At 40.1% G+C, this 13,995-nt stretch overlaps 1 protein-coding gene across 3 annotated transcripts in view; it reads left to right on the forward strand.

Moving 5' to 3' along the window:
- The window catches only part of LOC124798311 (probable tRNA(His) guanylyltransferase), a 29,271-nt gene extending 21,614 nt beyond the window's left edge, over positions 1-7,657 (forward strand). The window contains exon 2 of one of the 3 annotated variants that reach the window (XR_007016935.1): positions 7,248-7,378. Coding sequence is in view for 2 of the 3 variants with exons in the window: in XM_047261649.1 (XP_047117605.1) it covers positions 7,248-7,559 (312 nt within the window). In the remaining variant the exon portion in view is untranslated. Of the gene's footprint in view, positions 1-7,247 lie in introns of all 3 variants that reach the window. The other 2 variants (XM_047261649.1, XM_047261648.1) reach the window with 2 other exon arrangements.
- The last annotated feature ends 6,338 nt before the right edge of the window (positions 7,658-13,995 follow it).

Here is a 13,995-nt window from a genome sequence, read left to right on the forward strand (position 1 = left end):
TAAAAATTTTTACAATTGAACAAAAAGGAGCTCATGAAAATGTTTGTATTGACACACTGAATACCATTGAAAATTATCCCAATTTTTTTTTTTTTGGAAAGAGTGACAACATGTGATGAATTTTGGTTTTTCACTTACTTGGCTACTCATACGTTGCTCGTGGTTCATGAACTATACATCGAAAGGGCCCAACTTCACTGAGAGTGAAAAAAGCTCAAATGAGCAAATCAAGATTCAAAGCAATGATGATTGTTTTGTTCGATATTTGTGGAATTGTGTATCTGCACTAGGTAAGTGAGGTCAAACTATTAATCAGCTTTACTATTTGAGGTTCTTGCTCAACTCAAAGAGAAAATAAAAAAAAGACCCAAACCGTGGAAGAACAAGTTATGGGTTCTGCATCAAGATACTGCACCAGCTCGTATCACATTATCTATGAAGAGGTTACTAGCAAAGTACAGCATTAAAAGGATTCTAGTGAAGTAAAGCATCCTCGTGTTAGACCACCTACCTTATTCCCCTGATTTAGCACCATGTGGCTCTTATCTACTCCCCAATGGGAAATGTGCATTAAAAGGAACAAGATTCCAGGCCACTGAAGCAGTGAAAGAAAAAGTGCCACATCTCATCAAGGAGCTCACGCAGGAAGACTTCCACCAGGACTGTTTCAGTCAATGGAAAATTAGCAAGGAGCGTTGTAGGGACAGAGGAGGGGAGGATACTGAGGGTGACAATAACTGAATATGTATGTTTTTCAAGCGAAAAGTGTTAAAGCAATAGTCCCGTTCTTTTATAGCCACACTTCATATATAAAGGGAAGTCAGAGCTAAAATTCCAAGACACCTTAGCAACAGTTTGCACGAATTTCATGAATTGACACTGGAGGTCAGTCTGATCACCCTTTTCTGAACTAAGAATATTCTTGCTGAGCGCACAGAGCTGCCCCAAAATAAAACAGGATACAAAGCAATAGAGTCAAATTATACATCCCTTTTTGTTGAAGGCAGTGGAGATCATTCTTTCCACAAAGTTCTTGAATATAATATTTCCAAGAAAGTCTTCAATTGCCCACGCCCACAGTCCCAAGAATTTAAAATAGTCAGCTTCACTATCTGTTTGTTCAGCTTGGACAGTAAAATTTTGCTTTTAGACGAGTTCCATATCAGAAACTGTATGCATTGTGTTTTGGTGCCGTTAAATGTTAATCTGTTCTTTGAAAGTCATGTGCTGATGTTACTAACTACCTATTAGCTACATTATTTACGTTACATTCCATGTCTTTCACAATAACATGTTCATCATCTACAAACAGAAATATGTTTTAAGTTGTCTGCCATGTTCAGTGGCAACCTCCACTTTACTGGACTCCAGTCAGATTCAGACCTCTTCCCTGTTTGTTGACACTGGAGGACAGCTTTCTGCTTCCTACTTCCAGATATGAGTGAATCACTGTTGAGTTTTTTTCCATAACATGTCTGGGTCCAGGCATTTTGCAGCACCCCCCCCCCCCCCCCCCCCCCCCCCCCACACACACACACACACACACACACACACACACACACACACACACACAACCCTACTTCCATTTGCAGACCCAGTCAACTTTCTTCACAATGTAATTGAAGACATGCATCGAAAAATGGGCTAACCATCAAATGTAAAAGTTTAGAGATAAATGTTACCATCTGTTGCTAGGTACGGAATTATCAAAATTGACATTGTTATTTAGGGGTGAGACAAATGTCACTTTTTATAGTTCCCGTACCATCTACAGTTCCCTCTAGCATCATGGAAAGTATTGGCTGATGTGTTAACAGATGTCCTAACAACCTGTCCCATCTTCTTGCCAGTGTTTTCCATATATTCCTTTCCTTGCTGATACTGTGAAGAACATCCTCATTCCTTACATTATTAGTCCACATAATTTTCAACATTCTGGTTTTCCCCACAGTTAGTGTTTCACTACTATACAATGCTGCATTCCAAACATACATTTTCAGAAATTTCTTTCTTAAAGTAAGGTCAATGTTTGATACTACTAGACTTCTCTTGGCTGGGAATGTACTTTTTGCTTGTGGTAATCTGCTTCTTGTGTCCTTCTTGCTCGTATGTCGTTGGTTATTTGGCTGCCTAGGTAGAAGAATTGCTCAGCTTCTTCTACTTTGTGAGCCCCTATTCTGATGTTAAGTTTCTTGCTGTTCTTGTTTCTGCTACTTCTCAATACTTTAGTCTTTCTTCAGTTTACTCTCAGACCATGTTCTGTACTCATTAGACAGCCCTTTCCATTCAACAGATGGTGTCACTCAGGACAGTGATGTCAGCAAGTCTTCTCATTGCTATCCTTTCACTTTGAATTTTAATCCCACTCTTGAACTTTTCTTTTCTTTCTGTCATTGATTCTTCAATGTATAGATTGAACAGTAGGGGAAAGACTATATCCCTGCCTTACACCCTTTTTAATCTGAGCACTTCCAGTATTATTGTTTCTTCTTGGTTCTTGCACATATAGTACATTGCCAATCTTTCCCAATAGCTTACCCGTTTTTTCTCAGAATTTTGAACATCTTGCACCATTTTACATTGCCGAATGCTTTTTCCAGGTCAAAAATTCCTATGGATGTATCTTGATTTTTCTTCAGTCTTGTTTCCATTATGAACCAGTATGTCAGAACTGCCTGACTGATAGGCACCTAACACATCCTATATTTTCTTTTCCATTCTTCTTGCATACGAGGGCTATCCACAAAGTACATTACATTTTGGAATTAAAAATAAATAAAGTATTGGAATTTTTTTTTTATTATATACAGATGAAAGCCACACTTAAATACTACTTTTCTACATAGTTGCCATTTAAATTAAGGCACTTATCGTAGCGATGGACGAGCTTGGAAATTCCTTCGTCGTAAAATTCGGCCGCCTGTGCCTTCAACCACATGGTTACCTCTTTTGGGACAGAAAAGGTGTGATTTTTGTGGATTTCCTGGAAAGAGGCACTACAATAAACTCTCAAAGGTATTGCCAAACTCTGCAGAACCTCAGAAGAGCAATACAAAACAAGCGCAGGGGAAAGTTGGGCTCAAAGATCTTGCTGATTCACGACAACGCCCGGGCCCACACGGCAAATGCCACTCATGAAGTTCTCGAATATTTTAAGTGGGAGTTGTTTCCTCATCCGCCGTACAGTCTCGACCTGGCACCGAGTGACCTCCACTTATTCCCAGCAATGAAGAAGTGGTTGGCTATGCAGTGTTTTGATGACGACGCACAGCTTCAAGAAGAGGTAACCATGTGGTTGAAGATGCAGGCGGCCGAATTTTACGATGAAGGAATTTCCGAGCTCGTCCATTGCTACGATAAGTGCCTTAATTTAAATGGCAACTATGTAGAAAAGTAGTATTTAAGTGTGGCTTTCATCTGTATATAATAAAAAAAATTCCAATACTTTATTTATTTTTAATTCCAAAACATAATGTACTTTGTGGATAGCCCTCCTATAAATGCTTTATTTGCTGGAAAAATTTGTAAAGCCCCAATGCCTGTTTAGTGTGTCCATAGTATATAAAGGAAAAGTGGTTGAAGTTGGGTATTGAGAAGGCATGCTTTCCGACATAACATAATTGCCAATTATGGCTCAAAACAAGCAGTTTTGAAAGCATTTTCATTTAGTGTAGCAAAAAGCAACAGTTAAATCCTGAACAAAGTTGTTGGCTTGCAACCAGTGTGAAATACAATGAAACTGCTTAAACAGTTCCTACTACACTGTTGCAATGCTTCAGCTCCAAAATAAGGTTTGGTAGTTTTTTTTTCCTGAGTAATTTTAGTATTAACATATATTAATTATGACTTCATCATAGAGAAAGAAAAGATGATGAGGGAAAGATTAAAAGAAAGCGCAGAGAAAGAAAAAAAAATTAATTTAGAGGAGTGTGTCGAGAAGAAATGTAAATCATATTGATGGCAGATCCAAGAAAGACAGAGTGATGAGGGGAGGATGCCATGTACCTTCTCTCGTGTAAGCGATGCTTAGTGACTGAATAAAAGAAGGGTATGGCATGTGATGGGCAATGCATATTTTACTTATTCTTTATTCACTTATTACAAAATGCCTTTCTCAGTGATACCGCTGTAGGTGTTTGAGTAAACTGTGTAGGAACTGTTAGGCCATCACACGTTGACGTTTATCTTTACTTCTTTATTATAAAGTGTTCCACTTCTGTAGGGGCTTTCAAGCTGATGTAGGTACAGTTCAAGTGTTGTGTAAGCAAATGATAGAAATAGAGTTGGTAAGTTTTCCGATTTTGAAAGATGTACCCAAAGTAACCATCTCCAGTTCTTGAACTGTCATCTGTTCCACTATAGTGCAGACAATTTCCAGTAACAAAGTAGATTTTATGAATGATTTGTAGTTCCAACTTATTCTCACGTTCTTCATTTATGCAAAACTTTCATAGTCTTCTATTAAATGTTAACATTTTGCCATCCCCAGAAATTTGCCACTTTGCATGGTGGCACCGTAGGTAGAGTTGAGGAAAAGGGTGGTTCAATGCTTCATGTCGAGCGCTTTTCTGTGCAACTATGAACATTGAAAGTTGGTTGTTGAAGAGGAGAGAAAGGGGCAAAATTAAAGCACTTCAGTTATGAGTTTGGAGAAAAATAAAGAAAATAAAATGGGAATATACAATGAAGAAAAATGGAGTAATCGAAAGATTAGAGCAACAAGCAAAACTCCTAAAACTAATGAAAGACAAGAAAAAAGCAAACTGGTAAGGTGGGACATACACTACTAGGAAAAGGAATTATATCAACTATCGGAGGTACAGTGCAAGAACAGAAAAAATAGGGAGGATAAGAGTAAATATGCTGGATAAAGTGGAAGGTACTATGCTATGAAGCAACTGGCCTGGAACAGAATCAGGTGGAGACACAAATTATGTCAGAAACTTGCTAATAGACAAAATTACTAGTTCCCATGAACTTTTGTCTTTGTCCTCACAACAGGTGGCTCCTTGAATAAAACGTTCTTGGTTTTCCAGCCGCGTCAATTCGAATAAAATGCTCGAGCTTCCGATGGCCATCTCCGCTATCGTCGTCAGGAGTTCACTGACTGCTGGGGCTGTTACGGTCTCTCGCTTATATAGGCATGATGACATCATCAGCAGCCAATCAGATCGATCCAATGTGGAGTGCACGCATAAGTCGACCCGGAAGCTCATGGCAGCACCGGTGACATCAGTTGGCGCCAGGGGGAGGCGTCACGTTTGAAACTGCCGCTCCTGCAGCGTGCATCTGTCTCTGCTTTCTTTTGATGTCCAACGCCCATCCCCATGCCCTGCTGAGTGTGTATCCCTGGTCTCTGTTGAAATTGTTGTTGTTTAAGCAAATATTATGAGATGACTGATGGCACAGCCATGGGATCACCACTGTCTCCAGCAGTCGCAAATTTCTTCATGGAGCACTTTGAGGAGCGGCTCTGCAAACTGCGACGTTACGGCCATCTTGCTTTCTACGATACGTTGATGACACCTTCCTGATATGGCCTCATGGTGAAGATACACTACAGCAGTTCATCGATCATATGAATGGTGTCCATCCCAACATTAAATTTACTGTCGAGATGGAGAAGCACGGCAAGCTACCATTCTTGGATGTTTTGGTTGAGCAGAAGGCAGGAGGCCAGCTTGGTCACTCAGTGTACCAGAAACCAACACACACTGATCGGTACTTGAATGCCAATAGTTTCCACCACCCTGTACACAAGAAAGCTGTCCTGAACATGTTGGTTCATAGAGCCAAGATTATCTCTGACAACGACCACCTACAGTCCGAATTGCAGGACTTAAAATGTGTTTTTGGGGAAAATGGATACAGCAAAAGAGACATCGTAAACGCTTTCAAGGGCCGCCGACGAAAGACAGCTGGTGAATCAGAAGAAGAGGCCAAACGGACTGTATTCCTGCCATACTGTGGAGCAACTAGCAATAAGTTAGGACGTCTGCTGTAGAAACATGTGCTAAGACCGGTGTTCCAGCCCGCCCCCAAGATACGAGATATGTTGCGCCCTGTTAAGGACAACATTGCTCTTCGAGCGTCCGTTGTGTATGATGTACCCTGTGAATGTAGCAGCATGTTCATTGGACAGACAATTCGCATGGTTGCGGAGCATTGTACTGAGCACAAGCGCCATATAAAACAAAGGGAGCTTGACAAATCGGCCATAGTGGAGCATTGCCTAGGAAACGGACATAAGATACAGTTCAAAAATACAAAAGTGTTGGCTCATGCTTCTACATATTGGGACTCCGTTATAAAGGAAGCGGCCGAGATTCGCTTAAACAACAACAATTTCAACAGAGACCAGGGATACACACTCAGCAGGGCATGGGGATGGGCGTTGGACATCGAAAGAAAGCAGAGACAGATGCGTGACGCAGGAACGGCAGTTTCAAACGTGGCGCCTCCCCCTGGCGCCACCTGACGTCACTGGTGCTGCCACGTGCTGCCCAGGTCGACTTATGCGCGCGCGCCACATTTGATCGATCTGATTGGCTGCTGATGATGTCATCATGCCTATATAAGCGAGAGATCATAACAGCCCCAGCAGTCAGTAAACTCCTGAAGACGATGGCGGAGATGGCCATCGAAAGCTCAAGCATTTTATTCGAATTGACGTGGCTTGAAAACCGAGAACATTTTATTCATGTATGCCGTCGTGAAAGACTCTGAGGATAGGTGGCTCCTTCTCAACTTGAGGTCTGAGTGACTTGTCCCTCCCATCCAGCCTGCCCTTCAATCCTTCCTGAAGAAGAACTAACATTTCTAAAAGCTAGGTATGGTACTTTTTTCATTTTAAATGTGAGAGGAGATTCTTAAAAGGTGTAGCCATGGTGTACTGTCATAGAACAACTGCAAGACATATTTGGCATAGAGTACATGGTCTGCTCACATTTTTATGGAATTAATTAAAACCATTACATATTCAGTATTTTGTTATTTTTAGGTGACCGTATGGTGTTTCACAAAAAAAGCCTATATCTAGTTACAAATAATGGAAAATTATGTGCTTATTTATGATATTACTCCACTGTAGCATTATACATGTTTAAGTTCTTTTAGGAAAAGGCAAATATAAGCTTATAAACATAATTTATAAATGTATATTACATATTTATGTCACATAATTGCACTGTTATCAGAAATGTTAATTTGTATTCACATTATATCACAATTGTTTTTTTTTATTACAGGCAGAGGAACGACTACGTGGTACTCTCACTGCAGATAAGAATGAGATACTCTACTCAGAATTTGGTATAAACTACAATAATGAACCTCCAATGTTTCGTAAGGGTACAGTATTGCTCAGGAAGCTGATTAGAGTTGAAGAGGGTGGAAGACCTCGCAAAGTTGTTTTACCATTTTGTATAGATATAATTGGAAAACAGTTTTGGGATGAAAATCCTGAAATACTGAACTTTCGTGAACTTCAGATATGTGACAGTGGCTGTGAATCTCAAAATTCTGTTTCTAGAGAAGCTCCCAAAAACTCTGTTTCCTGAAGACAGCAGAAATATTTATGACAAATTGTAATATATTTTCATCACATTTTATGTGCTTTTAATAAAAGACATTGCAGATTTGTAAAAAATAGTACCTTTGTGCAAAATCCATAATTAACAGCATCTTAAGTGCTGTTTATAATGTGTGTTCATGCTGCTGATTTTACTATTTTTAAATACTTTACAGAATATCTACAGACGAAGAAAGCAGTTTCTTTGAGACTGTTCTTTACAGTTCCAAGTATCACCTCACTGTAAGCTGAATTGCATGTTTATTTTTAATTGTATTTCATTTGACTCTCAAATCCTAAGATGGATTCTCATTTTTAGTCTTCTACATCCTGATTTGTGTGGAAGTGTACGAGGAGTATACATATGGCAGATGCTCCATTTTGATTAAAATGTTGTATTTTTATGAGACTTCTTGGTCTCTAGTGTGTGGTGTAACAAATTGCCTGATGCATAACTTCAGTCTGCTGCCATGTAGATCATTCCAAATTAACTCCAGTTTACTTTATCCTGACAGCTTAATGTTTTCAGCTCTGATACTTAAATTGTTTCAGTTCAGTGACAAAAACTGCAGGTGTTCTTAGGACTTTGTTTATTACGCTAAAAGTTGTGGTTACCAGTGAGTTACTGAGAACAGTGCAGTTTCTTTGAAAGCTGCAGTATATAACAAAAATCCACAAATTTATCAAGCAACATTGTTCTCCATTACCTGTTTTACACTTATCCATAGATTAAATCATGTTGTGTGTTCTGTTATGTGTTGTTAGTGGCTTTGTTTACAGCAAGTGACAACATGTTTCACATTGGATGGTAATAAGTTCCTTGTGATCCATAAACTACATGAACCTACTGGGTAGTATTAATGACAAGCATCACAGCAAGCTAAACCAGAAATAACTCTGTTTGCATTTGATGGTGCATATGTTTCAGATCTGGGCACTAAGCAGTGCTGCCAATACTTTATAAATGTAAGTTCTGGGCATGCTCTGCAAGTACTTTTGAATGCAATGGTGGACAGTGGGTTGCATAGATTTGGGATGTGGGCTTTACACTTGATCGTAAGCATGTTATAAAATTGTATAAACAAATTTCAAGCTATAGGTGAGCCACACACTGAGGAGCTGAATGGATGTTAAGGTGAAAGTTTCTTTAGTGAACCACTTCTACTGCACATGCAGCATATAGTTGTATTCGGACTAATCGGCTGTGTGGGGCTCTGCAAGAGCAACCACTAGGTCTATAGCTTCGTATAGAACTTCAATAAATTGCACTAATTTGTTATCTACAGACATGCAACCATTTGGTGGCCAAATGGGGAATAAGCTCATAGCAAGCTCACAAGTGCATTCTGGACAATAGTAGTCCTCCTTGACTTACAGGGTGCATCCAGTGACTGACTGTGTGTGTTAATCTAAACTACTACAGTATATAAAGACAAATTGTTTAATTTTCTTGCCAGAGATCTTGAAAAGTTCACTAAAAGTTCTCGACCAGTTTACTTCAAATTTTTACATGGTTCTCTAATATACGTTTGGGGATGGGCATAGGCTACATATTTTTTAAACATATATAGTATATAAATATGAGGCAGTGTCAAATGAAAACCTTAAAAGTGTAATTAAAAGCAGACGTATCACACCATTTTTCTGTAAGTTGGCGGTACTGTCGCCAATGAAGGAAGGAACACGCTATAACTGGCAGCATACTACAGACAAGCGAAATGCAGCCACAATACCTGTTCAAAATGGCCTGTGACCTGAACCAAGGAAGAATAGTGTTCTGTCATACATTTTCTGAGCAGTGAAGGCACAAAACCTATTGAAATCCATCAGTGAAAGGTGATGCAAGTGTATTGCTGCAGCAACTGTTTGGCTGGAGCAGAAAATTCAAAAGTGGCCTGACTTTTGTGACAAATGCTCAATGCCTGGATCAGGCACACCACCTGTGACACCAGAGTCTACTGCAGCAGTTGAAGTGACTGTGATGGAAAATTGCTGTGTGACAGTGGATGAAATAGCTGCAAATTATTTGAACATTAGTCATGGCTTAGCAAATCACGTCATTCATGAAGTGCCTAAGTTTCACAAAGTGTTTGCAAAGTGGGTGCCATGGCACGAGGTGTGTGTGTGTGTGTGTGTGTGTGTGTGTGTGTGTGTGTGTGTGTGTCACTATCACCCTTCTTCAGAGGAATCCATGTGCATTTCCTGTTCACTGGACAAAGTGTGTTGAACAACATGGATACCATCATTTTTAAGGTTTTAATTTGATTCCCCCATCACATAAAGCCAGGTTGTTTTCCCAATGTTACCGAAAATTTAAAAAAGTTCTTGATGAATTGAGTTCCAATTTTTACACAATGCTCTAATAAACATTCAGACATAAATTACATATTTTTTCATGTGTATAATATAAAGGGGAACACACACTCTCACTCACTCTCTCTCTCTCTCTCTCTCTCTCTCTCTCTCTCTCTCTCTCTCTCTCTCTCTCTCTCTCTCGTCCAGTCACATTAAAGTGACAGGTTGAATGACCACCTTTTGCAACACGGACTGCTGTGAGACATGCAGGAAGAGAGTCAATGAGTTTCAGGAAGGCACTGACAGGGATGTTTAGCCATGCTGACTCCAGTGCTGTAGCCAGTTGCACTAGATTTCTCATTTGAGGATCCATGGCGTGAGTAGCCCGACCCTGGTGGTCATACAGATTCTCAATTGGGTTTAAATCCAGGGAATTTGGTGGCCTGGATATTTCAGTGAACTCATCCTGGTGCTCTTTGACCCATTTACATATACTGTGAGCTGTGTGACACATTGCATTGTCCTGCTGATAGATGCCTTTGAGCCAAGGAAAAACAAACTGCATGTAGCAATGGACATGGTCCCCAAGGATAGGTGCATACTTGAGCTGATCCATGGTGCCTTCCAGAATGAGGAGCTCATCCAGTGAATGCAATGAAAACATTACCCAGACCATAACGCTCCCTCCTCTGGTCTGGACCCTTCCGATGATTGTTGCATGGAGTTTGCTTTCAGATGTTTCACGACCGATGGAGCAGAAAACATGATTCATCTGAAAAGACCACCTGCCGTCACTTGATGGACATCCAGCTGTAGTACTGGCTTGCAAATTCCAGACTTCGTCACTGAAAAACAGTCAACATGGATGCATGAACCAGGTGCCAGTGCAGAGGCCCTTAAGCAGCAGTTTGCTAAACGGTCATTGAGGAGTTGGTGTTGGTAGCTCCTTGGTTCCTCTGGGTGGTGAGTTGCTCCGCAGTTGCACACCTAATTGTCTGTACACATCTCTGCATTCATCGTCCACCCCTGTGATCTCTGGCCCATGGTGCGCCACAGCTGCTTCGGCATCACTTTTGGATAGCATCATTTCGCTAGGCACAGCATTCTTTAACCACAGCAGCGTGCAAAAAGTTTACAAACTTAGATTTTTCAGAAATGCTTCCACCCTTAGCCCAAAAGCCTATGATGAGGGCATTGTGGAAGTGAGATAAATCATTCCATTCCTGCATTACAACAATATCACTGTTCTCTGTGTCCCCCTTAAACAACTTTTATACAAGTACCTTCCACCACTGGTACCCTGCCATCTGTGAGTGGTTATTGGACATTGACATCAAATATAGGTGGTGATAACATTAATGTGACTCAAACATTAGCAAAAATCTCAGACTTTTATATTTACATATGACACACACCACATCCTCTCAGATCCAGCAGCTGGAGTGGTCTTGTTCTACCCCATATATCAGTCATCCCATGTGATTTAGCCATTCATTTTAAGTGACTTCAGTCCCCAATCGAGCTTTTATTTACAATAACAGGAAACAAGGCTCAAGGTCAGAGAGGCGGAAGAGGTAGGGGAGATTAGAACATATATCTAATTCCCATACATGTTAAGCAATTGCGAAGCATTGCGGGATAAATAAAAGAAACCGAAGTGTGAATGTCTGTATTTTGTGAAAGGATTTACAGCAAATATGTTATGAGGCTGTAATTCAACTACACTTCCCCTTCCACTATCCACCCACAAACCAAAAGTCAAGTAGCAAAAATCTCTAGAAGTTCAGATTGGTCACAGTATCACGAGACTGATATAGTGCCGAATCCAGCTGACCCAGGGAGCAAGGACATTTATAGCACTCGTTAGTTGTCATTCAGAAATCTGTTCAGCCCCTCTCCAGAATCACATAGTTGTGGCTGAATGATAGATGTTGGTTGACAGCAGCAGATGCCATCAAAGTGTTCTGCCTTTGTTTTCATAATGTCTCCAGATGCCTGGAAATACAGCATCCTCATTATAGGTGGCTGAAGTGTTCCAAGAGAAATTTTCGTGATTATTTGACATACTTGAGTGGAGATAGCGGAATCATTGAATTAGTCCAGTAACATTTCCCGGGACCTCTTTTTTCCACTCTTTGGCTGTTTGTCAATTTTTGCCCTTTGCAACTTGAAAGACAGAGAAGTTTTCTGCTATTAGTTTTAACTTAAACTGTAACAGAGCTGCACACCTTACCAGATTGCAGAGCAACGCCCACCATTCCACCAAGTGATAGGGTGACCCTGAAGACTTGGGGATGGATAAATCAGTGGCATGGTAGATTGCTATGATGTGGTTTACCATGGACATTATTTTAATTTTACTAAATACACAGTTAAAACTCTAGCATTTACTTTGCTCTGTGCATCACCTATCTCGGTAGCTTCCTTTCAGGTCTGTTCCATCTGGTACAATTGCTCACTGGACAGGTAATCAGTAACTTCTCACTGATAAGAATCTACAGTCTGGAGAGCAAAACAAGAGATCTGTGGAATCTATGGCTGATGATGACCCTGCAGTAGTGATGAAGTGCATGTGATGCTGAAGGAGTGCCATGTGTCATTGTTAAATGCAGTCATGCCACATTTGACCCTGTCTTCAGTAAAGTCATACTTGCAGTGCAGGGTATAACTCCTCAGGCACTAATATGTTTCCTCCAATTACAAGCATGCACCAGGAATTTCAAATATGCCACATGCATTCAGAACCAATTAATGTTCCACAGCACTATGAGAGCCATCTGAATGGGGTAAGTTTGTTTTTCCCTTTATCCTTTCATCAAGTTAGAAATCCATATGGGGTAGGGGATTAGATGAAGGTTTCTGTGGTTCACACAGATTGTCCTCACAGTCCAAAGCCTATTTAAAAAGTTAACAGATGAAATTAGGGTTGAATGTAAAAATCCTTAATGTTTTAAGATATTTATTAAAGGACATCTTCTATACACCAGGAACTGGGCTAGAAATGTTTATTTGCCAACAACAATTTTCATGTTTATAACCCCTCATCAGTGGCACCTGATATAGAGGAACAATCAGCTTTATGTACATAAATTTCTACAAAATAACAACTGTGTTTATAGTAGCAGAAATATGAGGTTATTTAGATTATGTCCCCCTGTTGGAGGTTCGAGTCCTCCCTCGGGCATGGGTGTGTGTGTGTTGTGCTTAGTGTAATTTAGTTTAAGTTAGATTAAGTAGTGTGTAAGCCTAGGGACCAATGACCTTAGCAGTTTGGTATCATAGAAATGTACCACAAATTACCAAAATTACACTATGAACCTCTATAGCAGTGACGTAGTATCAGTTAATACTGTAGGATATGGAATCAGTCCTATCACATAGTATACAGGTTGTCATGTACCAAATGTTACTGCCATCAATCTAAGGCAGTGACAATTGTTGATTACATTTGACATGTAAACAGATCAAAGAGTCTGCATTACCTGTCTTTTGTTATCTGTAACATTGTATTTATATGCATCTGTGAATATATATAATAGAGGGAAACATTCCACGTGGGAAAAATATATCTAAAAACAAAGATGATGTGGCTTACCAAACGAAAGCGCTGGCACGTCAATAGACACACAAACAAACACAAATATACACACAAAATTCTAGCTTTCGCAACCAACGGTTGCTTCGTCAGGAAAGAGGGAAGGAGAGGGAAAGACGAAAGGATGTGGGTTTTAAAGGAGAGGGTAAGGAGTCATTCCAATCCCGGGAGCGGAAAGACTTACCTTAGAGGGAAAAAAGGACGGGTATACACTCGCGCGCACACACACACATATCCATCCACACATATACAGACACAAGCAGACATTTTAATATGTCTGCTTGTATATATATATATATATATATATATATATATATATATATATATATATATATATATATAAACAAAGATGATGTGACTTACCAAATGAAAGTGCTGGCAGGTCGACAGACACACAAACAAACACAAACATACACACAAAATTCAAGCTTTCACAACAAACTGTTGCCTCATCAGGAAAGAGGGAAGGAGAGGGAAAGACGAAAGGATGTGGGTTTTAAGGGAGAGGGTAAGGAGTCATTCCAATCCCGGGAGC

This window comes from Schistocerca piceifrons, chromosome 5 (assembly GCF_021461385.2).
Source record: "Schistocerca piceifrons isolate TAMUIC-IGC-003096 chromosome 5, iqSchPice1.1, whole genome shotgun sequence".
Classification (NCBI taxonomy): domain Eukaryota; kingdom Metazoa; phylum Arthropoda; class Insecta; order Orthoptera; family Acrididae; genus Schistocerca; species Schistocerca piceifrons.